This window comes from Mus pahari, chromosome 13 (assembly GCF_900095145.1).
Source record: "Mus pahari chromosome 13, PAHARI_EIJ_v1.1, whole genome shotgun sequence".
Taxonomy (NCBI): domain Eukaryota; kingdom Metazoa; phylum Chordata; class Mammalia; order Rodentia; family Muridae; genus Mus; species Mus pahari.
Genome location: NC_034602.1, coordinates 30,481,731 through 30,505,278, shown reverse-complemented (window position 1 = coordinate 30,505,278; position 23,548 = coordinate 30,481,731). Strand labels below are relative to the sequence as shown.

Below are 23,548 nucleotides of genomic sequence, written 5' to 3'. Positions count from 1 at the left end.
GCATGAGTGTAGGGCAGAGGACAAGTTCAAATGTCATTCCCTAGGCATTACCCTCTTTGGATATTTTGAGACAGGATACCTCACTGACATGGAACTCACCAGTTATGCCACACTATCTAACCAGTGAGTCCCCAAACTGCCTGCCTGTCTACACTTCCCCAGCACTGGGTTTCTAACTGTGCCCCACCACACCCAGCTGTCCTTGGTGTGAGCTGTGGGGCTCCATCAAGCACCAGGAATGTCTGCAAAGCAAGCACTTTACTGACTGAGGCATCTCCCAACCCCACCCCCACCCCCACCCCCACCCACCTCCCTCACCAACGGAGTCCTTGCTGCCACCCAGGGAGGCAAAGGGTCTCATTCTCAGAGCAGTAAGATGCCCTCCACTTACAGCCCCAGGATCTCGGGCTATCCTGAGCCCAGGCATGGAGCTGAAGTATCTTCAGCTGGATCTACCTGACGTTCCCCTCAGGACTTCCCAACAGTCCTCGAGGGTGGGGAGTCCTGAGCACCTGCCAGATGGAACTCTGGGATCTAGCACAGCCACTCAAAGGGTTCCCCAGAAGGGAACTGATGGGAAAACCCAGCCAGCTACTGCCTGCACACGGATCTCTGGTGCCCTCTGCAGACATAGCCAGCAATGCACCTATACTGGGAGAGACTAGCAGAGCCCTGTCTGAATTTAACGTCTCAGGGACAATATATCTGTCCCTCAAGGAGTCGCAAGGAGTGTTCTTTCTCTTTCTTTCTCCCCATCACCTATATCTAGTATTTGACAATCACCTGGAAGCCTGCCCCACGGATGAAGAGCCCCAAACTCTGCTGTCCAGTGATTTCTAGCAACTTGTCCCTGCTGTCCCTGGAGAGTCAAGCTCCTTTCCCACAAGCTGGCCTGGCATGTTTCAGCCCTGACGTGGCCTTTGTCTTTCTTTCTGGGCTTTCCCATGTCCTCATTTCAGTTTCAGACAGGGTCTTCTCAGGCACACTAGCCTCACCCCACAAAGCAGGCTGGGTCAGAAGGCCTGTACCTCTGCCCACGGGTGTCCTCACTGCCCCACAGATGTAAGCTCGACCTTACCACCTTGCTCTTTGACATAAACTATGCGACTATGACTTCTCCCTGGGCTTGTCTATGACCAGCCTACTCTCTGCCTCAGTGGAAGAGATCGGGGAAATTTCACCCAGTCCTCAAGGCATGCGCAGTTAGCAGGTGTTGTCACGGGAAGTGGTGACAATCACAGTACAGCCACCTTGCCTGTGTGGTCCTCAACTAGCCTTGCAGTCTGAGTAGGTCAGCAGCACAGGGTAGTGACCAGCATCCGCATAACCTTGGCTGTCTCTTCGGGGATAAGTGCAAGGGATTGTCTCTGGGATCTTCTCTTTCTGGATATTGGCCTGCCAATTTTCACTCCTGTGGATGCGTTCCAATATCTTTATTTTTTTTTGGTTTTTCGAGACAGGGTTTCTCTGTATAGCTCTGGCTGTCCTGGAACTCACTTTGTAGACCAGGCTGGCCTCGAACTCAGAAATCCACCTGCCTCTGCCTCCCGAATGCTGGGATTAAAGGCGTGCGCCACCACGCCCGGCTTGCGTTCCAATATCTTAAGCAAAGTTTTTTTTTCAAAGTCTTACTTTGCAGCCCAAACTGTCCTTGAACTTGTAATCCTCTTGACTTTGCCTCCTAAGAACTGGGGTTACAGATGTGCACCACAACCATGAGAGGATTGATTTTTACGTTTTTAAATTCTTAACAAAAGGACTTGTCTAAAACAGCTCACTATACTATATCCCAAAGTTAAACTGGATCTGTTGTTGTTGTTGTTGTTGTTGTTGTTGTTGTTGTTGTTGTTGTTAGAGATTTTATTGTTCAATTATGTGGTATATGTATGTGCACATGAGTGCAGTGCCCATAGAAGCCAGAAGAGGGTGCCAGATAGATACCCATGGAGCTGTGGTTACAGGTGCTGGTGGTGAGCTGCCCAAGCCACTGAGCCATCTCTCCAGGCTGGGAGGCAGAGCTATTGGTGTATGTACTGTTGTGCACAGTGTGAAGCCCAGGGTAGTGAGCGAGAACTGTTGAGGCCATCTGTGAGTTCCTCTCCTGTCGTGTGCATTATTTTCTCCCAGGAACTCTGCTTAGTCTGTGATGCTGTGTTTGTCTTCTAGCTTCCCCAAGCACGCACTAGACACGCCCACTATCATCACATCTGGCCAGTTGGTAAGTGCCAGGCCTGGACTTGCACCATTGCTTACTTCAGTCATGGCATGTGCTGCCCGCCCTGTGTCTCTCATCCCACACATGCCTGTTATCCCAGCACTGATGGGGTGGCAGTCAGAAGGATTGCTGGGGCCTGTTGGAGGCAGGCTAGTGGAAAAATTTCAAGCTCCAGGTTCAGCAAGGGGCTCTCCCTCCCAGGAAAAGTTGGAGTGTGGTAGAGAAGGACACTGGACACCCTCTTCTGGCTTCTGTGTGTGCACATAGGCACTCTCATCAAACACATACATCTCAATATGTACTCACATACATACATACATACTTATACCTTTCACATACATAATACATACATATATATATATATATACTTACACCTCACATACATACATATATACATACTTGTACCTCTCACACACATACATATATACTTATACCTCACACACACATACATACTTACTTACACCTCACATATATACATACATACTTGTACCTCTCATACACATACATACATACTTACACCTCACACAAACATACATACACATACTTACACCTCACATACATACATACATACTTACGCCTCTCACACACATACATACATACTTATACCTCACATACATACATACATACATAGTTACACCTCTCTCACACACACATACAAATATAGACCTCACTAACACACATGCATGCATACATTCACAAATAGAGGTTAAAAAAAGAAGCAAAAAAGAACTTTAATGCAAAAATAACTGCAAATACAAATTACTTCATTATTACTATGTCCCTTTGTCCCAATGGAAAGAGCTAAGACTCAGGGACTGCTATTCATTCATTCATTCATTCATTCATTCTCACACTGCCTACAACAGGCACTGTACCGGGTGTATTCTTGAAGGTGGGACAACAATACAGACAAACAAAAAAATAGAAATACTATCTACATTATTGGAAGGGTTTGTTTAATAGAACTGATGTTTTAAGTATACATGTCTCAGTGAAGGTGGGTAGCGTTCTTCTTATATATATATATATATATATATATATATATATATATATATATATATATATATATTCACACACATATATATACATATATATACATAATATTAATTTTGAGGGAGGTTGGTTTCCTGAGATGGGGGCTTTGAACTCATGATCCCACTACTTCAGCGTCCTAAGTTCTGTGACTGAAGGCATACCCCAGCACACCCAGCTTGTATGCTAATATTCTGAGCTCAGGGCCTTCTGTTTATGCTAAGCAAGTGTTCTACCATTTGACTATTCCCCCAGACTCTTGCTATTTTTATTTTTCCCTGCATGTAAGGTATAATCTATTCATTCATTCATTCACTTATTATTTATTTTGTGTTGACATGTATATGTGTCTGTGTGTGCATGGTTGTGTATGTAGGTACATGTGTGTAGGTATGCTCGTGTGTATGGGTACGCACGGGGAACTAGAGAACCCTAGGTTCCATTCCTCAGCAGTTGTTTATCTTGTTTTTAAGACAAGGTCTCTCACTGACCTGGGTCTTGATGACTGGGTTACATCTATTTAATATGGTTCACCTTTTCCGCCTTTCTGAAGGGATTTGAACCAACCCTCACCCAGACGCCACAATGGATTTCTGACCCTGTGGCCCCAGCATCTGCCCGTGGAGGTCTTGGATTCCTCGGATGAACTGGGGAACAGGAAGCCTGGGTTCTAAAGCTGAATGGGGCAGCTACCTGGTCTCAGCTCTCCCGGTCCACCTACCTTTTCCTCTAGCTCCTTCAGCTGGCGCCTCTGCAGCTCCAGCTTGCCCTCCATCTCGCGGATTTTCTGAAACACATCGAGTCATGCGTCTTTTATGGTGGTCCAGCATGGAATCCCTGAAGGACAGACCCAGAGGACAGGCAGTCCCCCCAGAGGAACCCTCTCTCCCGACTTGTTACAGAGGGATGGGCTTCACTTGCTTGTGAAGTCCATGACCTGCTCGTGTCCAGTGTAGACAGTGTACACTCATGAGATGAGGCCTGAGCTGGGGGGCACCTAGGCTCCCAGCAGGACAAGAAGATGAATTGACCTCGATCACTCAGGGTCCAACATCCAGGCAGCAGGGGCCTGGGGGCTGCAGGGAAGAAGGACAAAGACAGGTAGTGCTGGTGCCAGCCATGATGTGTGCGCACTCACACACCACGCGGGGATGCCACGAGGTGGGCGGAGGCTCTGAGGAGTATGAACCATGCATCCTAACAAAGCTCTGGATAGCTCATCTCTTCTGCTTCTCCTCCCTCAGCTATCATCAAGGTTCTGGAACCTTCTTTTCTCTGCTCAGCATCGTATGAACCTCACAGATGCACTTAGGTCCTCCAAGAAGTAATGAGCTAGGCTCTTAGGCCGATTCTCAAATCCTTGGCCATCCCAGACCTACCAGCTAAGAGTTGCTGAGGCAGTGTAGTCCCTGGGCATCGGGATGCCATATAGGGAGCGTTGGAGGGAGGCAGGAGAAACACCTTTGTTTTGTGGATATGTTACCGTCAATGGAGAAAACAAGTCTGCCATTTATAATACCCAAGTGCCTTGTGTTGCCCCAGCCACCAAGGAGGGAATGCTTTCTACTCCGTGACAGGCAGCCATAAGAAAAGATGCTATGCCAGCAGAACTTCTCCTACCTGTCACCCTCCACCCAACATCCGGGGTACCTGATGTGCATCAAGCGCCAGCAGGTCATCAGAGACTGAGGATGGATGGAAGGTACGGGTGAGAGAATGAGACTGTAGGGACCAACTGCTTAGTACCTGCTGGGCCTGCTGTAGCAGCTCCATTCGCTCCCGCAGGATCTGGCTGTCGAACTCCCGGCTCTGACGCAGCAGCTGTCTGCGCACCTTCTCTACAGCTGCCTGGAGGTCCTCACGCTGGCTGGCGCTCAGCGCCTCACTGGCCCTCCGCCCTGGCTCCTGCTGCAGTGCATTGTACAAGGTGGCCTCCAGGTCCTGGATTTTCTGCATGGTGCAAACCATGGACAGTCGAGGTTACGGAGAGGCAGACAGCCATCGCTGTCGGGATGCTGCTAGAGGTCACGCTAGGGAGGGAAGGTCAGCATGCAGGGTCCAGCCGAGCATGTGGAGGTCCCTCGGGCCAAGGCACGCCTCACTGAGTGTTCTAGACAGAGGCAAATATCCTTGGTCTGTATAGGAGACGAGGGCAAGAAGAAAGAATCACATCTCCCTGAGACAAGTCCATTTAATTGGAATTTATCTTCTCTTTGGCATCTAACTTACTCTTGCCCACTATTCTAACAAAGCCAGTGGGGTATTATTTCTCAGTTGTATGATTTATTTACTAGCTGTGTGGAGAAGGAAGCTTTTACTGGAAGCAATTAGGGAGAATGTCTTACCCACTACCCCATCCCTGATCCTGCACATAGTAAAGGGGCCTTTGTGGGCAATGCTGTAGGAGACAGTGGAACTGGCTGTAGGAGTTCCATCATTCAGGGTTTGAATTCTTCGCGAAGTTACATCAGATTTTCTGCTGGATGCTCAACAGTTACCTTGCCATGGTGCCCAGAGGCAAAGGAGAAAAGACTCTCTCTCTCCTGCTGCCGCGAAGTCCCTCGGCCCAAGCTAAGAAACATCACAGCCATGTGATGGAACCCACCTGTGATGGTTTGTATATCGTCGACCCAGGGAGTGGCACTATTAGGTGTGGCCCCGTTGAAGTAAATGTGGCCTTGTTGGAGTAGGTGTGTCACTGTTGGAGTGGGCTTTAAGACCCTTGTCCTAGCTGCCTGGAAGTCAGTATTCTGCTAACAGCCTTCAGATGAAGATGTAGAACTCTGAGTTCTTCCTGCACCATGCCTGCCTGGATGCCACTGTGTCCCCACCTTGATGATAATGGACTAAACCTCTGAACCTGTAAGCTGGGCTCCAATTATAAGAGTTGCCTAGGTCATGGTGTCTGCTCACAGCAGTAAAAACCTAAGACACCACCCTAATAGGAGAAGGAGCAACCAAGGGAAGGTTTTGTAATTCTCACATCTGTACCATCGTTCTGACTTCCTACATAGATCCTAGCCCTTTGGGCTAGCATGGATTTGGCCACAGACACAACCACCTTCTCCCCAGGGTCACCTTGGCCATGGGAAAACAGAAGGCAGAACAGTGGGATTCCATGTGGCCTCTGCCCAGGCTCCAAGTGTCATAGGAGCTTACATGTAGGATGGTCGACACTCACCATCACACATCCTGGCTCACCCCTCTCCATTTAGCTACCAAGCTTCTGGGAGACCCCAGCTTCCACTCCTCAGTCCACACCATGACAAAGGAAGACAGGCATGCACCCCACACCTTCCCTTAACCAGCCTGGAAGCAGGAGGCGAGAGGTCCATAGACCAAGCTCCAAGTGAATCTGATACCTCCCGAGAACTGTCTAGAATCTCACAAGACAAATACCCCTGGGTACATGCTGTGCACTTGAGGTTTAGCGTGCTTTTCCAAGATAGCTATAACTTCTACAGGGACCAGGATCATTAAGGTAGGGATGTGTTCTAAGAGCCAAGATGCTCAAGGTCCTGAACCTGCCTGCACACAGTCCTCTGAGTGGGGATCACCTTTTCCAAATAGCTGTCCTGTGAGAGGCCCCAGTGAACCACAGCACTTTGCAATGGCTGGTTCCCACCTCTCTCAGCACTGCAGCCGTCCTTTAGCACACTGTGTCCTGGGAGGACCTTAGGATCAGGGACCTCAGCTTTCCACCTAATGTACCTCCCCTTGGGGACAGCTAGGTTCCCGCAGCTTCCCTGAAGGCTGTCCTTCAGGGCTGCTAAACAGGCTTGAGAGGCAGTTCTGGTCAGTGGGAGTGTGTTCTTCGTGGGCATTTACAAGGACTAAGACTGGATGAGGTGGAGGGACATAGATGAGAGCATTCTCATTCGTTCGTTACCCTCGATGCTGTTGTCGGCCACATCATGGGATAAGGAACAGAAAGTGACAGGAGAGATGTTGCTCGATGCTGACCGTCCTCCACAGAGTGGCACTGACTTTCCCTCCACCATGGGGACATCTTGGAAATGTCCCACCCACAACTTAGACCCTCACCCACAAGGGAGAATGGCTCTCGGTGCAAGGGATACGTGGCTTTGAGGGAAGCTCAGACTCTTTGGGGAACCCCACAGGGGTTTCACAGGGCTTTAAAACTCTCCCCATTTGCTCGATCACATCTGGCCACAGCTCACTCCCTCGCCTCTTTGTTCCTTAGGACCATCTCTGTTCCCACCTACAAGAAAAGCTGCAGCAGCTGAAAGAGTCAGAGGCAGATACTTACACTTAACCAATGGACAGAAAGCGGGGACCCCTGTGGTTGAATTAGGGAAAGGCTGGAAGAAGCTGAGGAGGAGGGCGACCCCATAGGAAGACCAGCAGTCTCAACTAACCTGGACCCCTGAGTTCTCTCAGACACTGAGTCACCAACCAGGCAGCATACACCAGCTGATATGAGGCCCCTAACACATATACAGCAGAGGACAGTCTGGTCTAGCCTCAGTGAGAGAAAATGCACCTCATCCTTGAGAGACTTGAGGCCCCAGGGAGTGGGGTCTGGTGGGGTGGAGGTGGGGATAGCCTCTTGGAGATGGGGGAGGAGGAATGGGATGAGGAACAGTCAGAGGGTGGACCAGGACGGGAATAACAACTGGACTATAAAAAGATATAATAATAATAGTAATAATAATAATAATAATAATAATAATAATAATAATAATAATAAAGAAAACCTGCTTTGGGATTTTTTTTTTTGAGACAGATCTGGAATTCACTGCATAGTGGAGGATGATACTGAACCTCCAACCCTGTGTGCTGGGATTGCAGACAGGTGCCACCATGCCCAGGAACTGAACTGGCTCTAACGCACGCTAAGCAAGCGCTCCACTGGCAAAGCTACATCACCAGCCTCTTTGGAATTTTAAGGATAAATAAACATTTATGAAGCAACAAACATATACAAAAGCCTTTTCTCATTCAGTTCAAACAACTGCTAGTTTAGTGTGGGTAAAGGAAAAAAAAACATCAAGATCATAAACTTTGTAAAAAAAAAAAAAACCAAAAAACAAAACAAAACAAAACAAAAACCCATAGTTCATCATCTATAACCAGGCAAGGTCTCAAGTGGAGGAATTGGGACGCCAACCCAGGCACAAAAACTTTGACCTCCAGTTCTTCCTGCCTGCAGAGTGTGGTGGGACAGGAACCTAGCAGAATTGCCATCAAAGGGACCAGAGAGACTTCACCCAGCAGCTGATGGGACAGGATGCAGAGTCCCATAGCCAAACATGAGGCAGTGCTCAGGGAGTCCTGCGGAGGAGGCAAGGAAGGACTGGAGGAGCCGGAGGAGGCAGCAACACCCACGAGAACACGGCCCACAGAATCAACTGGCTGGACTCTTAGGGGCTCCCAGAGATCTGGGAGCCTGTGTAGGTCAGCACTCGGTCCTCTGCATGTATGTCATGACTGAGTAGCTTGATGTTCTAGTGGAAATCCTAACAGTGGAGCAAGGGCTGACCTCTTTTCCTAATTGTAGGACCCTTTTCCTCCTACGGGGTTGCCTTGTCCGGCCTTGATTTGATGGTATTATTGTAGCTTGTTATGCTATGTTAGTTTGATGTCCCGGGAGGTCTGTTCCTTTCTGAGGGGAGGCAGAAGGTGTGTGGATCTTGGGGAGAAGGGAGGTGGGGGTGGGGCGTCTAGGGGAAGGGAGGGAAACTGTACTCTGAATGATAAAAGAATATAAACAAAAAAGAATATAAATTTTAAAAGTGTTTTAAAAAGACCCACAGCTCATTTGGAACACTTGCTGGTCATTCTAGTCACGCGTGCACAGGGAACCTGGTGTGCTCCCTGCAGGAAGCAGCCACCCCAAAGGCTGAGAGAAGAAAGCCAAAGTGTCAAACCCACTTCCGGTCCTACCAGGTAGGCCTGGTCGAGGGCTTCTTTCCTGTAGTCCAACTCCTGCTCCAGGTAGCCTTTCTGCCTGCTGAACTGGTCCTAGAAAAGAGAGGCCGCCATCAGGATTGGCCAGAACAAGTCAACAGCAGGAAGACTCTGCATCTACCTCCTAGAGACTCAGCGCTGGAGGAACAGGGAGGTCCTCACTGTTGACTGCCCTGTGTGAACTCCCCGAGAAGCCCTCACTGCCCTGGGCACCCAGGCTGTCCTGGAGAACCCCAATCAGGGCTACCTTCACTCTGGCTCCCCCTCCTCTTGGCTATCTGGTAACAAGGAAGGGACCTCATATGCAGCCTGCTTCCCAGTCCATATTCCCAGAGTCCCCAGTCCCTGTGTTGTGGCCTGGGGCCACAATAATTCTGAAGATTGTCTCAATAGTTCCCAGGTGCAGCCCATCCCCTGCCCAGGCTGTGCACCCCCGGCCCCATAAATCTCACTGTTAAACACTCCCTGAAGCTGTCTGGTTGCCTGTACACAGGTTCCCTCATCTGAGTAGACTACATGCCCATTCTATACCCATGAGGCCTTAGAGCCAGAACTCATGTTGCAGCCCCTGTATTTTACAGGTGAGGAAAAAGAAGGCCAAAGAGGATTAGCACCTCACCTATGGTGCCATTGATGTCAGGGGTAACTAGAAACCCAAGTTCCTCAGGCCTCTCCAGGGCCTCTCTCTAAACACTCCATGTTGCTTTGGATCCATGTGAAAGTCCCCTTCTTCAATGTGTTCTCTTTTATTTTTTGGTTGTGAGACTAGCCTTTAATGCTGAGCCATCTCTCCAGCCCTTCAATGAGTTCTCAGTTGAACTTGGAATACAAACTGGTCTTGGATAGCTTTGGAGCCAGGTCTTCTGGAATAGCTTCTCTTGCCTCTCTGAGCTGAAGACAACTGTCCCCTCCACCCCAAATAAGGCATCCCAGGAACGTAACACCCCTCACAACCACAATCCACCAAGCTTGCATTAAAGCACCCAATGCAGAACCAAGGAAGACCAATTCCGGATTTCCAAGCTACTGTGAAAAATCTCCACTGTATATGCATCTGCAAAGCCCCTCAGACAAGGGCCCATGTGTCACGCTATATCTCTAATGTTCTCAAGATGCACTCATGTAACCCTGGGACCTGTGAGTCCAAGATGGGGCACAGGGTCAGAAATAAGTATTCAGTTGAAAACTGGGTGACTGGGAAAGGAAGAGAAAGGAGATGGCTCAAAGGAAACCTTAAGGACTGAACGCTAAGATGATGCTGAGCCTCCCGAAAAGCCAAATCCCGCCTCCACCGCCGCAGGTGCTGGATTCGTTACCTTCTCCTTCTCCAGGTCCATCATCTTCTGCGTGAGGGCTGCCTCTGTTCCCTCTATCTGCTTCAGCCACTAGAAAACAGCAGGACAGGAGGACATCGGCAAGTGAGCAGGGTCACGGGGAAACCGAGCCTTGCAGCAGGTACAGACATTTGCATGGGATGAGGGACGATGCACACTCACACAGCTGCGCTTGTTCATGGCTATGCCCATGTGAGCACTGTCAGGCCTGTGTTCAAAGGGGTGTCTGGAAGTGTGGATCTAGTTCATACGTGGACAGGAGCTGGGAAGCCCGCGTGCCATCCATGTGACCACAGGTGACGATGTAGTGGCTGCCTTAAGTCTTGTGTCCAAAGTCACACAGCCATGGACTGGGAATCTAGTACCCAGCCTGCAGGACTGGGAAGACACTCCTGTGATAGTTCCAAGGTGTGCTATGAGAGCAAGATGCAGAAAGGAGGGGGGTACATGCATGTGCCGCAAGAGTCAGGAGGACCCTCAGACGTGCCAGTGTCCACATGAGGTGCACACCTGAAGGCTGCAGCACGTCCCTCTTATGTCTGGCCAGATGTTGGGAGTGTGTCCCTAAACTAGGCAGACTTTGGGGATGGGTGTGGGTGTCAAAGGCACCCAGGAGTATTCAGAATTGACACTGAGTATGAATTGACTTTGGCCTTCTAACTGTGAAGCCCTATAGTCTGGCCCGGTGACCCCGAGACTCTTTCCAGATTATGAGGCTTCCCATAGTTTCTCTGGAGACACTGGTCCATTCCTCCTCTGGCTACATCTCTGAGGTCCCACTTAACACCACGAACTCTTGTGGCCCTAGAACCAGACCTCTGCCCTTCACTCTGTCTCAGCCCTTAATCGTCTTACTCAGTCCAGACATTCCTTGCTGTTGTTTTAGGCTTTCTTCCTGTTTTTCAGGCCTACCGCACTCCGTCCCCATGGTCACCACCCATATCGGAGCCCCACCCAACCCCTAGCTCATGCCTGACCCTACCAGGGCCTCCAGTCTTCCCTGGCTGCACATGCTTATGGATATTTTTCTGACCCTGCCTAGATCTCACCACACGTCCTCCGCTCCTAACAACAGGGACAAGCCAACACGGCACTGTCCCCACCCCCACCCCCACCCCGAGGATCACTGTGGTCACTCGATAGGTTCTTCTGCCACCACAAAACCCCACGCCTTTAATCCCAGCACTCAGAAGGCCGGGAAGACAGATCTTTTTGAGTTCTAGGCCAGCCAGGGCTGCACAATGAGTCACTGATTCCATGCCCCCACCCCCGACTTGTCACCATCCCTCATTTAAAAAAAAAAAAGTCACCTGTACCTTAGCTGTCTGAAAGTGCACTTGGCTCCTCAGACAGAATGAGCTATATTTCACCTCAGGGCCTTTGTTCATGCCCCTCAGACATCAGTAGCTCAGGCTTCAGCATCAGCCCCAGGTCTTGGCCAAGCTAACATCTACCCAGATCACCAATCTCAAGCTAGCTCTACCTAAGAAGCCTGTATGGCTTCCTGAGGCCATAGGGTCTTCTTTTCCTGGTGCTCACATGAGGACACTATTACCCATTTAGACTTCTCCAGCCGCCCATGGTGGGAGCACGTCTGCCTTGGTTGCTTTTCTTTCACGGCAGAGTCAACCACACAGTGGTGACAAAGAAATCCCTGTGGAGTGGAGGAGGCCCAGCATGGGTATAGGTGGACACCACAGGGGTTGGAGAGGTATGAAAGACATGATCAGAGATTTCTCCCACAACATCAAGGTCAGCTTAGCCCTGAGCAGCCCCAGGGACAAGCAGCAGACCTGTGTAGAGCTAGCCCCTCCTCACACAGCTTGTGCAATAGCTTCTTGTGAAAAAGATGAATGTTTCTGATGAGGAGTCTAGAACAGTGTGCTTTTTTAAACAGTCCTTTTAAAAAAAATGTGTTTATTTTTACGTGCATTGGTGTTTGGCCTGCATGCGTTCCATCAGTCAGATCTTGGAGTTATAAACAGCTGTAAGATGCCATGTGGGTGCTGGGATTTGAACCTGAGTCCTCTGCAAGAACCCGTCAGTGTTCTTAACTGCTAAACCATCTTCCAGCCCTGAGCACCGTGCTTTTCAAAGTTTGGTGTTAGCTTGAGATACATTTTCAAAGGGGAGAAGTACTTCCCAGTCTTAAAAGCCACACATACCTTTTTCAGGACCAAGGACAGTGACAGGGCCGGAAAATAAAGCTGGGTTCTGTCCACTGACCCCATACTCTCCTGGGGAGGCTGCTCCCACCCCAGAAGAGAAGAGATCTGGCTGGACAGGAAGCAGGGGAGCCTGGCCACTGGGGATGCTCCAGAAACTGGGTGTCTTCCAAGCAGATGCGATTCAAACGATTCAACTCTCTGAATCCCATGCCAAGGGCCTTCATTCAGGTGAAGAACCTGGAACTCCTTCATAACTGGATTCACTCTTCTCCTACACTGACTCAGTGACAGCTCTGAAGGCTGCCTGTTGGATGAAGGCCTAAGCAGGTCTCACCCTTTGACCTCCACCCCCTACTTACAAACAGAACAGAACATAGTGGGCTTTTGTTTTGTTTTGATTTTTTTTTTTTTTTTGGAAGTGTTTTTCATCTTCCTGAGGTCTGTGCCTACTTCTCAAAGGATTTTGAACTTTATGGAAAAGAGGCATGTCTGACTGGGAACCACAGATGAGCCACAGAACCTTCACGTCTTAAATTTGAGCCTCTCCCCGTAGGCTCATACTTAGGCTAAGGTTGAGCTTGGTGTAGCTGCTGGCCTTGCGTTCAGTTAACCAGAGGACGTGTGATGGGTCGTTCCTGCAGCTCAGAGCCTGAGAAAACTTCTGAGAGGACAGGAGAAAGGCACACACCGGGGACAAGAAGCAGGGCACTGACTGATGTGAGACCATTATATATCGGACCACCTGGCCAGACTGGGATGCGTTCTGTCTAAATACCAAGAAATGGCCGTAGTGCTGCTAAGAGAGCGCTGGGCTGGGGCTCATTAGTGTACCAAATGACAGTTCTTGTTCTTAAGTGGGGTGTGTTGGGTGGAGAGAGATTCCTAGGCCTCCCAACCAAGCCCTCTGATATCCGTACTGCTGGCACCGTGTGCAGTCACGTTCTCTATAGTCAATTCTCTTTTTTTGTTTTTCACTGTCCCCACTAAGATGCCCACATCTCAGGGAACCTCCAACTCCAAGCTAGAAAAGGCTATACTGGGCTATCCGGCCAGCATTCTCGGGGATACCATGACCCAGCTCCCAGCCTGCTCCCACCCCTATTCATGGACATTTTCTCCAAGCAAGGAGAGGATACGCAGCAGCATCCACACCGGCTTCACTTTAGTTCACAGACACATGGCTGAAGCAGTGTCTGGCAGAGCCAAGTCTGAGGAGGACCTAGGTGAAGACCAGGGTCTGCCCACGGGTATCAGCCATGGACCCCCTGCTCTCTCCTGCTCTCATGGGGGCTCTGAGGGGCTGGCAGACACACAGCCAGGATCTCCCTCTAGTATTTAGGACACAGAGTGAAATGCCAGGCAGGCCGGTGCTGAGGGGTGATGGCGCCCAGAAGCATGTGGGCGTCAGCTGGCAGGAAGCTGGCAAAGGTGGGTAGAGTACAAGCCAGAGGCGGGCAAGGGGTGGCAAAGCAGAGACTAGCTGATACCCGACCGGCCTCCTTTCTTCATCTGTAAGAGATTGCAAGAGGTTGAAGGGCCTGGGGTTCTACAGTACTGCACTTAGCATAGCTGCTGGCACAGGTGTGGTCCTGTGATGCCTGAAACCTGTTCTGAGTGAGGTCTCCACCTTCTACCATGACAGCCCTGCCCTGGGGGACACTCCAGTGGCTAGAGAGCTAGCACTTATCAATGTCCACTATCCTAGCCCACTGTGAGCCAGACACGCCAAGTCATAGACTGGTCCTACTCTGTCCATCAGATCCTGAACAGCAAGTAGTGGACCCGAGACTCAAACTAGGAGAGGTCACCTTGGAAACGAGGGAGCTTGCAAACCTCACCTCTTCCTCACTCTCCAGAGACTCGCTGGGAACTGAACGCTGACAGGATACGTGGATGCAGACTACACGGAGACAGGTATCTTTAGTCAGTGCTTAGGTGATTCTATACACCCTGTCTTATAAAGGGCTGGGACACCATATTTGATTTTGCTAATGACAACAGTCATATACTGAATCTGCCTAGCACTGTGGTAGACACTTGCTTCTCGTGACCTCCAGCCAGCCAAGCGTGACTCACTGACCCAACCGTCCACTGAAGAAAACAAACTTGGCCAGATAAGGGGCAGAAACAGAAAGCTCAGAGTCCCACCCAACCACCACCCTTCCCAACCATATGACCTGGGACAAGGCACGACCACAGTGTCTCATCTCAGCATTTTGTGTCCTTTCCTTGGCTGAGGGCTGGGGTGGGGGGGATGAACAGGTCCCTAGGGGGAGAAAACTGTATTTTAAGTGCCCTACTGACAACTGTGGAAGGAATTCGATCAATCTAAATCATCCCAAAGTGGCATTTCAGAGTCTGACTGTGTGAAAGGAAAAAATCTACAGGAAAGACTCTACTAAAAGTTGTGTGCATCTCAATATTCTAGGTCACTGTAGGAGGCACGAAAGCCAGGATGTATTCTTAAAAAAAAAAAAAAAACAGCCAAAATTTAGCATCTTTAATACACAAAGCATACACAGAAAGAACAGTTACAACAAATGCCTATGGGATGGATGGATAAACAGATGGATGGATGGACGGATGGACAGATGGATGGGTGGGAAAATGAATGAATAGAAAACCTTCCAAAGAAATGTAATTACATGTCACAAGGAAGAAGAAAGTGCTGAGGCCCACTGGAAATCTCACCATGCTGACTACCCACTCAAACACAGTACAACTATGACCTCACAGGGCGTGGTGTCTACCAACTGCCCATGTTTTTATTCCTAGTAAAAGCCACATTATATGTGGAAATAGACCATGTACCAACAGCTTCAGGTTATGGCTCCAGGCCCTACCCAAACTCTGACAAGTGGTCTTACTATCTGGCCGGGATTCCTGTCCCAGAATGCATGGGTGGGCTCTCCAGTGCATATAGACATGTATTATGAAGTTGTCCCTCAAGGCACACTGGGAAATAGGGAAGGGTGGGCACTCCCTGGATGCTGAATCACTGAGCGGTGATGAGGTTCTCTGTGGGTACCTGTGACAGAATGGCATCAATACCATTTGAATACATATCCATGAGCCACTCCAGATAGCTTAGCAGGCAGGAGAGACACACAGCGTGTTAACTACTCTGAAAGAGAATGCGCATGGGAGCCACTAGGTGGATATAAAGCAGACATCACAGATTGTTTCCTTGCAAAGGGCGGTGAGCACTTCCTCCTGAGCAACAAGGCTTTCTGCAGTGAGCGTGTGTGGTGCTCCATTTTGAACACGCAAAGGCATGCATGTGTACATGCAGACGCAGACTGACCCACACACATGCTCCCAAATAAAGCGACACACCAATGGACAGTTTCTGCTATGGTGCCGGGTGCTGGGACAAGATGTGAGTACGAGGACACTGCCAGGTCTACCTTTTCACACAGGGCAAGCACAGTTCCCGCTTGGATTACTGCAACCTGCTCTTCATTTCTCAAATTCTACAACACAAAAAAAGGGGCAAGGGCGTTGACACTGGGTTCCAAGTACATGGCAGACAGTCAGTGCCAAGCCCTTCTGGGGTGCCTGCCAACGATGATCAGCCCAAATCAACAACCAGCCAGGGTCAGCCATCTGAGGGACATGGCTCCAGTCCCTATAGGTCACAGAGTGGTACCGACACTTGGAAAAATAGTGCCTCATTAAAGACAGTCTTTTCGGAAAGCAAAGACATCACCTTTTGACTTTGGCAATCTTGAGTAGGGGACCTTACATCTGTACGTCCCTTAGTCTTTAGGTTTGTTGGTCCCCTGTTCACAAACAGATTGTAAGGGCTGTCCCTCAGCTCAGAACCCCGCTCTGACAAATACAGACCCGACCACCCACACGAGGACACGGCCATACAAAAGCCTTCCCTTGTACTTCTCAGATCTCTTAAATCAGAGAAAAAAAATTTAAAACAAAACAAAGCCACACAAATCATCCCCAATCAAAACAAGGACACGGAACCGGGAACCGACCGCTCATAGTTACCCCGTTATCGCCAAGAATATCTAAGTTCTTCATAAGTTCAGAGATATTCACACCCTGGAAAAGATGTCCAATGTTCATTCTCATGTGAGCTGCACATACGACCCATACCTACTCTAGCACCGTGGTTCACACGCCTCCTTCTACTCTGAAGCCACGGTGGGGCCCAGCCTCTGGCTCTGCGCAGGCAGGTGGGGAAGGCATGACTATGGTTCGTATACTGAGATTCGCTCCAGCACAACCCTGCTTTCTAAGCTCATGGGCATCTGAGGATTTTGCCTATGGGGCCTGGTAGGGTGACAGGCCTGTGGCCAACCATAGTCACCATCAGCAGAGCCCTGGTTATGGGCTGGGCACTGGGCAAATAAGAGACAGCCCATTGCCAGGTTAGGTTTAGAGCCTTTCTGTAGGTGGGCAGAAGGCTAACATTGCACGATCCTTCCACCTAGCTCTCTGTCTTTAACACAGCAGTGCTGGCTCTGTCCCTGACCTGAAGACACAATCCCCCTTTACCACCACGCCAGGTACTCAGCCCGCCCCTGAGTGGCAGGTCCATGGGACATACCCCACGGACACACCCCACCCCCCAAGCATGCTACCTTTACTCCTTCCTGGTGACAGAACAGCTGGAGGGCGCTGCTGTTGTTCTCGGGGAAGGTGGTGATTTGGAGGTTAAAGGCTGGCGACCTCCGCTCTCTCTCCTGGGGAAAAGACGTGGTTTAAAGACAGAACTCGACCGCTATTCACCACTTGCCATCTTCCCAAGTTATCAGCAAAGGAGGAGCTAGCTACACGGCACACATCTGGAGGACCACACAGTCCTGGCATGGGACACGAGGTGTCCTCCTGCCTCTTTGGAAGCTTCACATCTACCTCTAGGGAGAAACAGACGATTGGGCCTCACAGGTCTGCCTGTTGCCATCCAAACCCCAGAAGTCACAGAAGAGGAGGCTTAATCAAAACAAGGTATCAGATTCAACGGAGAACAGAAGCCAGCCACTACGGGGATATTCTAGGCAGGGTACTTTAGTTATCACAAGGGAGGTCCAGGCTACCTCACAAGGTACATACCCACGGAGGCTTGGGATGGCTGAGCCTGAGGTCCCCTGCTAGTGAATACCAGAACTGGGCCCACTTAAGACTCTCCTTGCTTTCCATGATAATGGGTGACTCAGCTTGGAGTTTTTAAATTTGGTTTTGCTTCTTTGGTCCACACTAACAAGACTCATGATCACTCTCTGCACCCCCGACCCACACCTCAGATTTATGACCAGATGTCCCAAGAGACATTTATCAGCCATACACCTTATGAGCACTTTATGGAAGGCCCAAAGGAACCTCGTTGCTTAGAGGAATTAGAGCATGTTGGCAGAACAGCACCCTGGTCCCCTGTGCATTTTCTACATGGAGCTGGCTTTAGGCCCGTGACACTGGCAGATGAGTTATGACGGTTGGCACTCTCTCAAATTCTACATCAGATCAAGCTGCTCTGGGGGACGGGGTGTGCGGCAATTACAGTAATAACTTATTGTTACAATAACAGACCTAGGACACCTCTATAATCATACCAAGAGAAGTGATGGAACTTAGTGTGAACCTGGAAAACATGCCTTAACACACTGAGGGGAGGGCTGGGGCTGTTCACAGTGGGCTTCCAGGAAGCCTCCAGCTGGCTCACCTCACTTTGCACTGCTCTAAGAGCCAAGACGGATACAACCACTTACTTCACCATACACCTGCCACCAGAGGTACTTAATCAATGAGCTTTTCACAGAAAAGGGGTGTCGGAGCAGCCCGTGGTTTGTATGAACAAAGTCATAAACCATCTTCCCAGTGGCTCTGAAGGCCGTTGGGAAGCTTGGGCAAAGCATGTGGTATCTGGAGCTCCCAGTGGGAAGGGTCCTGGCAAGGTGGAAGGCATTCTCCCAGCCGTGGGGGTGCTAAGCGTGACCTCATGACTTCTAACTTCTGATGGATGAATAAAGGGTAGAGCTGAGACACAGTGACAACGGAAGCTGAAAGCCACCTGGCCCATCCTTGCCAGGAGGACAAGGCTTGGGCCACAGAAGGAAGGAAGAGGAAGCCAGAGAAGCCACAGATGAGAGAAGGCGCCCACGTGGAGAAGATTCACACATGCAACAGTGGTGTCGGCTGGGGAGGCAACACAGTGTCACAGGAGCCCCGTGGAGGCTCGTCCCCAAGTGCAGAGATGTTCGGGATGCTCATGACTTAAACAGAAGCAGAATGGGCAGATGAGGGGTCGTGAGAGCCGAGCAATATCGTAACACACCTGACGCACGATTCTGACTGCGAGCAACAAATTCCTTGAGTGTTCCCTCAGAGTCCTACTCACTGCCCCTGTGGAGTTCCCAGAGGGACAAGGTTTCTATGCGTGCAGTGCCTGGGAGTTTTCACTTGCGGCTTGAATCGCATATAATTTAGGTTCAAACGCCCGCAGTGCCCAGGTTTGTATTTACTGGCCAGAGGGTTTAAGGGAAGTAGCCGGTTTAACACCTTGTGTGAATACGTCCTCCTGCCTGCCTCCACTTACCTCGCGTTGGCTTTGGCAGGCAGAAAATGGGCCCGCACTGCTGTTAAACACAGCAGGGGTCAATAGAGCCGGCTGGGGGCAGACCCTGCTATCTCAGAAGAGGCCTGCTGCATGCAAGATCAAAGGTGTGTTATCCATTGCAACAGTGCTGCTGGCTGGGGTTGCGGAAGGCACACCCAGCGGCTGCATGCAGGATAGTAGTTATGGAAATGAAACACAAATAAAAAAGGCAAAATATTGCAAAAACAACTTATTTTATTAAGTGCAAAACAAGCGGTAGGCAATAAATAGATTGCTCTGGTACAGGTCCACAGACGTCGCAAGCATCCTCCCCAGGACACGTTAAGGCAGTGAAGTTATCCCGAACATACAGATTTTTTTAAAAAATAAAAATAAAATAAAAAAAAGAGGAAGAAGAAAAGAACAGAGGAAGGAAGTAGAGAAAAGGTATCACGTCCCTTCATACATGCTTGGGAACGGCAGGGAGCTTTACATGAATTTCAGTTTGGGCTCAAAGAGAATGTCTGCTCCGTTTGAGAGCTTACAACAGATAGAGTCTCTTACTTCGAGTTCTAGCACTCTGAATTCTAACAGCTCGTTCTGGTCCTTGGCGTCTTGCATTTCACTCTTTAGCTGGTTCTCCTCCATCTCCAACCTGTAAATCTGGGGCAAAGACACCTTGACATTAATGGCCTCTGTGGTTGTCCCTCACCACTCCCCCCCCCGGGGGGATCCCACAACTACAATACAACATCAGTGGGTCGTCTGAGAGAAACAGGGAACTGGGCACCGAGAGAAGGGCAGAGCTGGCCACAAGCCCGTCTGCTGGGGAGCCCGGAGTGAGGGAGAGTTGCTGGAATGAGCTTGCCTCCGTAGCACTAACCCTAGACCAAGAGACTAGAGACTCCTTTTATTTTCGCTGAACAAATGAGTGGTGGGGACCTGAGGCCTGGGGCTACCGAGTCCCTGTCTGAGGTCAGAACATTGCCCTAAGAGCACAGAGCAGCCTGGGAAGAGCTTAGGAATGCGGGTCAGAAGCTGTTCTGACCCTCAGTTTCTACCCAAAGAGGCTAACAGTGGTGTCTACAACCTACAGGAGACAGAGGCCACCAGTACGTGAGTTCATGTAGGTGAGAGCTTCAGGTGGCAGCTCTTCTCTCTCCTCCAGTCAGAGAAGGGCTATCTTGCAGGTAGGCACCAGGAAACAATGAGTTTCTTGTGTGGCCCGTGGGACTGAGGTAAGAGCCACTAAAGCCTTCCTGGCTCACAGAGCCCACCAGGCGGCCAAGACTAGCCACCCATGAATGCCTTAAGGAAGATAAGGTCAGGGAAGGTGACACAGCAGAGCTAGGCCAGATCCAGGCCACCTTCCTGGGAGATGGGCCTTGCCGGTTCAGGCCTGGGCTTTCAGGACGCTGAAGACCCAGGGCCCACCCTAAATTCTCTTCTGCTGGCATGAAGTGTGCATAGGGCGTGAGTCTACTGATCACACAGCTCAACTATACTGGAACTCAGAAAGCAGGGAGTAGGAAGGACTGCAAACAGGCATGAGAGAAAGGAGGCTCAAACTGCTCTAAACGGGCACTGGGATCATGGTGGCACAACTTGGCATCTACTTTAAGAATAACTGAAATGGACCCATCCAAGCAAGGAAAAGCTAGTCTCGATGCCAACGCACATTCAGACCAACTCCCTTCGGGCTTCAGGGAGGCCCATGGTGAGAGGGCAAGGCATATTGGCTCCAAGGCAACAACTGACCCAGCTGAGGGACCCCGAGGGCCTGCCTTGGACTCTGTCCGCCTCAGGTGTCCCCATGAGGAAAAGGAAGGCTCCCAAATCAACAGCAAAGGGAGATGGCACTGTTTCCTGTTTTGTAGAGGCTCCCTAAAGGTTCTAAGACCTGAGGGTTAAGTCCCAGAAGACAGACCCTGGGTCCAGTGGGAAAGACCCTTCTCCTATGAGAACTACTGAGTCATGGGGCCCTGGTCTTTGTGAGGTCCTGAGGGCTTGGGGCAGGATGGTGGCTCTGTGGTTCGGTTCATGAAGCTGGGGCTCTGGCCTGAGCATACCTTCTCCAGCAGGTCTTGGTTTGTCCTCATGAGAACCTGCTTCTCCTCTACCCACGCAGCGTCCTGCGGGAAATACAGGGTATTTATTCACTGCTTCCGGTGTTGACTGAGCCACCAACTCCCAGATATGGACAGCGGCTATGTGACTTCATCGCCCTCTAAACCTTCACAGCCAGGTTAGAACAACAGGGTTCTTCCAATTGTCCTGAGAGCACAGAGCAGCAGGAGGGGCGACCGGACCACAAGAGGTGAGCGAGCTTATTTAAGGTCTCCTGGCCCCGTGTGTGAGAGATCATTCTTCCCCAGCTCTCTCCCCATAGGTTCAAGGTTCCTTGGGCCATTACAGGACACTGCTCCGTGATGGCTGAGTGGATTGAGTGGATAACCAAAAAAAAAAAAAAAAAAGGCTTTCCGCCTCCACTGGTGCTTTGCCCAACTCCACTCACATGCAGTCTGTTAGCACAGCCTCTGTGCTGACACCGTGGCATCCTGAGTGCCAGGCCAGAGCCACGAACACCGGCTCTCCCTCATCAGCATCAGGCTGGAGGGGGAAGACACAGGAGGCAAGGGAGCCTTCTTCACCCCCTCTTTCTCCTCCTCCTCCTTTTCTTCTCCCTCCTCCTCCTCCTCTTCCTTCTCCTCCCTCTTCCTCTTCCTCCTCTTCATCCTGACCCTGCCCACCCTCCCTGCCAACCCTAAATTCAGAACGGTCCACCCCCTCCACCTTGCCCGCCCCCATCCCCAGTCCTCAGGAGCCGGGCCAGTCTCACCCAGTGCTGGAATTCAGCAATGCTCGTTAGCCAAGGTGGACCTAGGATCTGACCAACAGGTGTGCAGCACCCAGAAACATTAGAAGATCAGCTCCTGGGGCCTTCTACCTAAATACCCCGTGTCTCTGCCGCACACGTTCGCATGCATGCTCTTTGCATGCCTGTTCGTGTGGCTGTGAATCCCTGAGAGGATAGCGCTGGCTGTGTCCATCCACCTTCCTGTCTGGTGGACTGGTCACAAGGGTGGCTGCGACCTTTGCGCCACATCTGTGTGTACAGCTTCGCAAGTCAGCTCATCCTCCATAGGGATGGGGTCTGTCACTCCAACCTTGAAGCTGGGCTTGGCTGCGATGTGTTTTGCCTACTCAAGTACTAATGAGTGTGATGTGAGCAGAGGCCTGGTCAGTATTTGTGCTGTTTGAGAGATGGGGGTTCCTCATCCCTGACGACCAGATAAAAAAAGCCAGAATAACTATTTGAGGAGGGGTGACCAGACCACAAGTGGCGAGTGAGCTCCTTTAAGGCCTCCTAGCCCCACTTGACCTGCCTGACTACTGAAGCGTCAGGGCAACCCAGGCAAGACCAACAGAACAACCATTTTCAGAGCCCAGCCTGGCACCAATTCACAGATCTCAGAACAAATCAAACCCTACTATTTAAGCAGCTACGTTTGGAGGCAGTTTGTTACACCACATACACACACACAGAGAGAGAGAGAGAGAGAGAGAGAGAGAGATATCTGAGACCTCTCCATATGCCTCAGTCTCTCACTGAGAGCAGGAGCAAGGACCAACAGAAACCCATGCCTGTGCCTGTGCCTGTGCCTGTGCCTGTGCCTGTGCCTGTGCCTGTGCCTGTGCCCCAGCCTTTTATAGGCCCACATGGGGCCATGTGACTAGTCTGTGCCAGTAAGCTATGCTGAGGCAGTGAAAGTCTCCTCAACCCGCTGACTGCTGACAGGAAATGAGTTCTAAGATGGCACCTCTGGTACTGAGTCCCCAGGGAACCGTGTAAGATAGATAACCCTCTGCTTACAATAGGCACCAACAAGAAAGGCCTGAGGGCTGCCTCTCTGCCTGCTGTCCACTGGGCCTGGACTAAGCAAATCAGAGAGGGGAGTCCATGCAGATAACCAATCCAGACTCCCTTGGCAGAGTCACAGTCTCTGTCCTTTGCTATGGGCCCTGCCAAGTGGCCCACAGCACTTCAATTATCCACAGGCAATTAATATCTTGACAGAAAACAGCAGCTTTTCTTCAGGCTCCAGCTCCAGTCAAAAGAGCTTCTGGCCGTGTCTCTGCTCTGAGAGTTACCTTCTGTTTCCCTGATTTGGGCAACCAAGGAGAAGCCAGGCAAGCTTTCAGGGCACACTCTGACTGTGGCAACACAGGCTCGCCCGGGGTCACAGGGATTCCTCCGCAGGACCTCCCCCTTACCCTTGGCACAGCGAAGATACCATCGGACCCCGGGGACACC

At 50.5% G+C, this 23,548-nt stretch overlaps 1 protein-coding gene across 1 annotated transcript in view; it reads right to left on the bottom strand.

The window, feature by feature from the left end:
• The window catches only part of Jakmip1 (janus kinase and microtubule interacting protein 1), a 121,126-nt gene that overhangs the window by 3,921 nt on the left and 93,657 nt on the right, over positions 1-23,548 (bottom strand). Inside the window, exons 11-19 of the mRNA XM_029545014.1 lie at positions 21,303-21,365; positions 19,798-19,896; positions 17,282-17,383; positions 16,686-16,739; positions 16,088-16,153; positions 10,495-10,563; positions 9,155-9,232; positions 4,994-5,197; positions 3,969-4,034 (exon numbers count right to left, since the gene is read on the bottom strand). Of these exons, the coding sequence (XP_029400874.1) occupies positions 3,969-4,034; positions 4,994-5,197; positions 9,155-9,232; positions 10,495-10,563; positions 16,088-16,153; positions 16,686-16,739; positions 17,282-17,383; positions 19,798-19,896; positions 21,303-21,365 (801 nt within the window). The remainder of the gene's footprint in view (positions 1-3,968; positions 4,035-4,993; positions 5,198-9,154; positions 9,233-10,494; positions 10,564-16,087; positions 16,154-16,685; positions 16,740-17,281; positions 17,384-19,797; positions 19,897-21,302; positions 21,366-23,548) is intronic.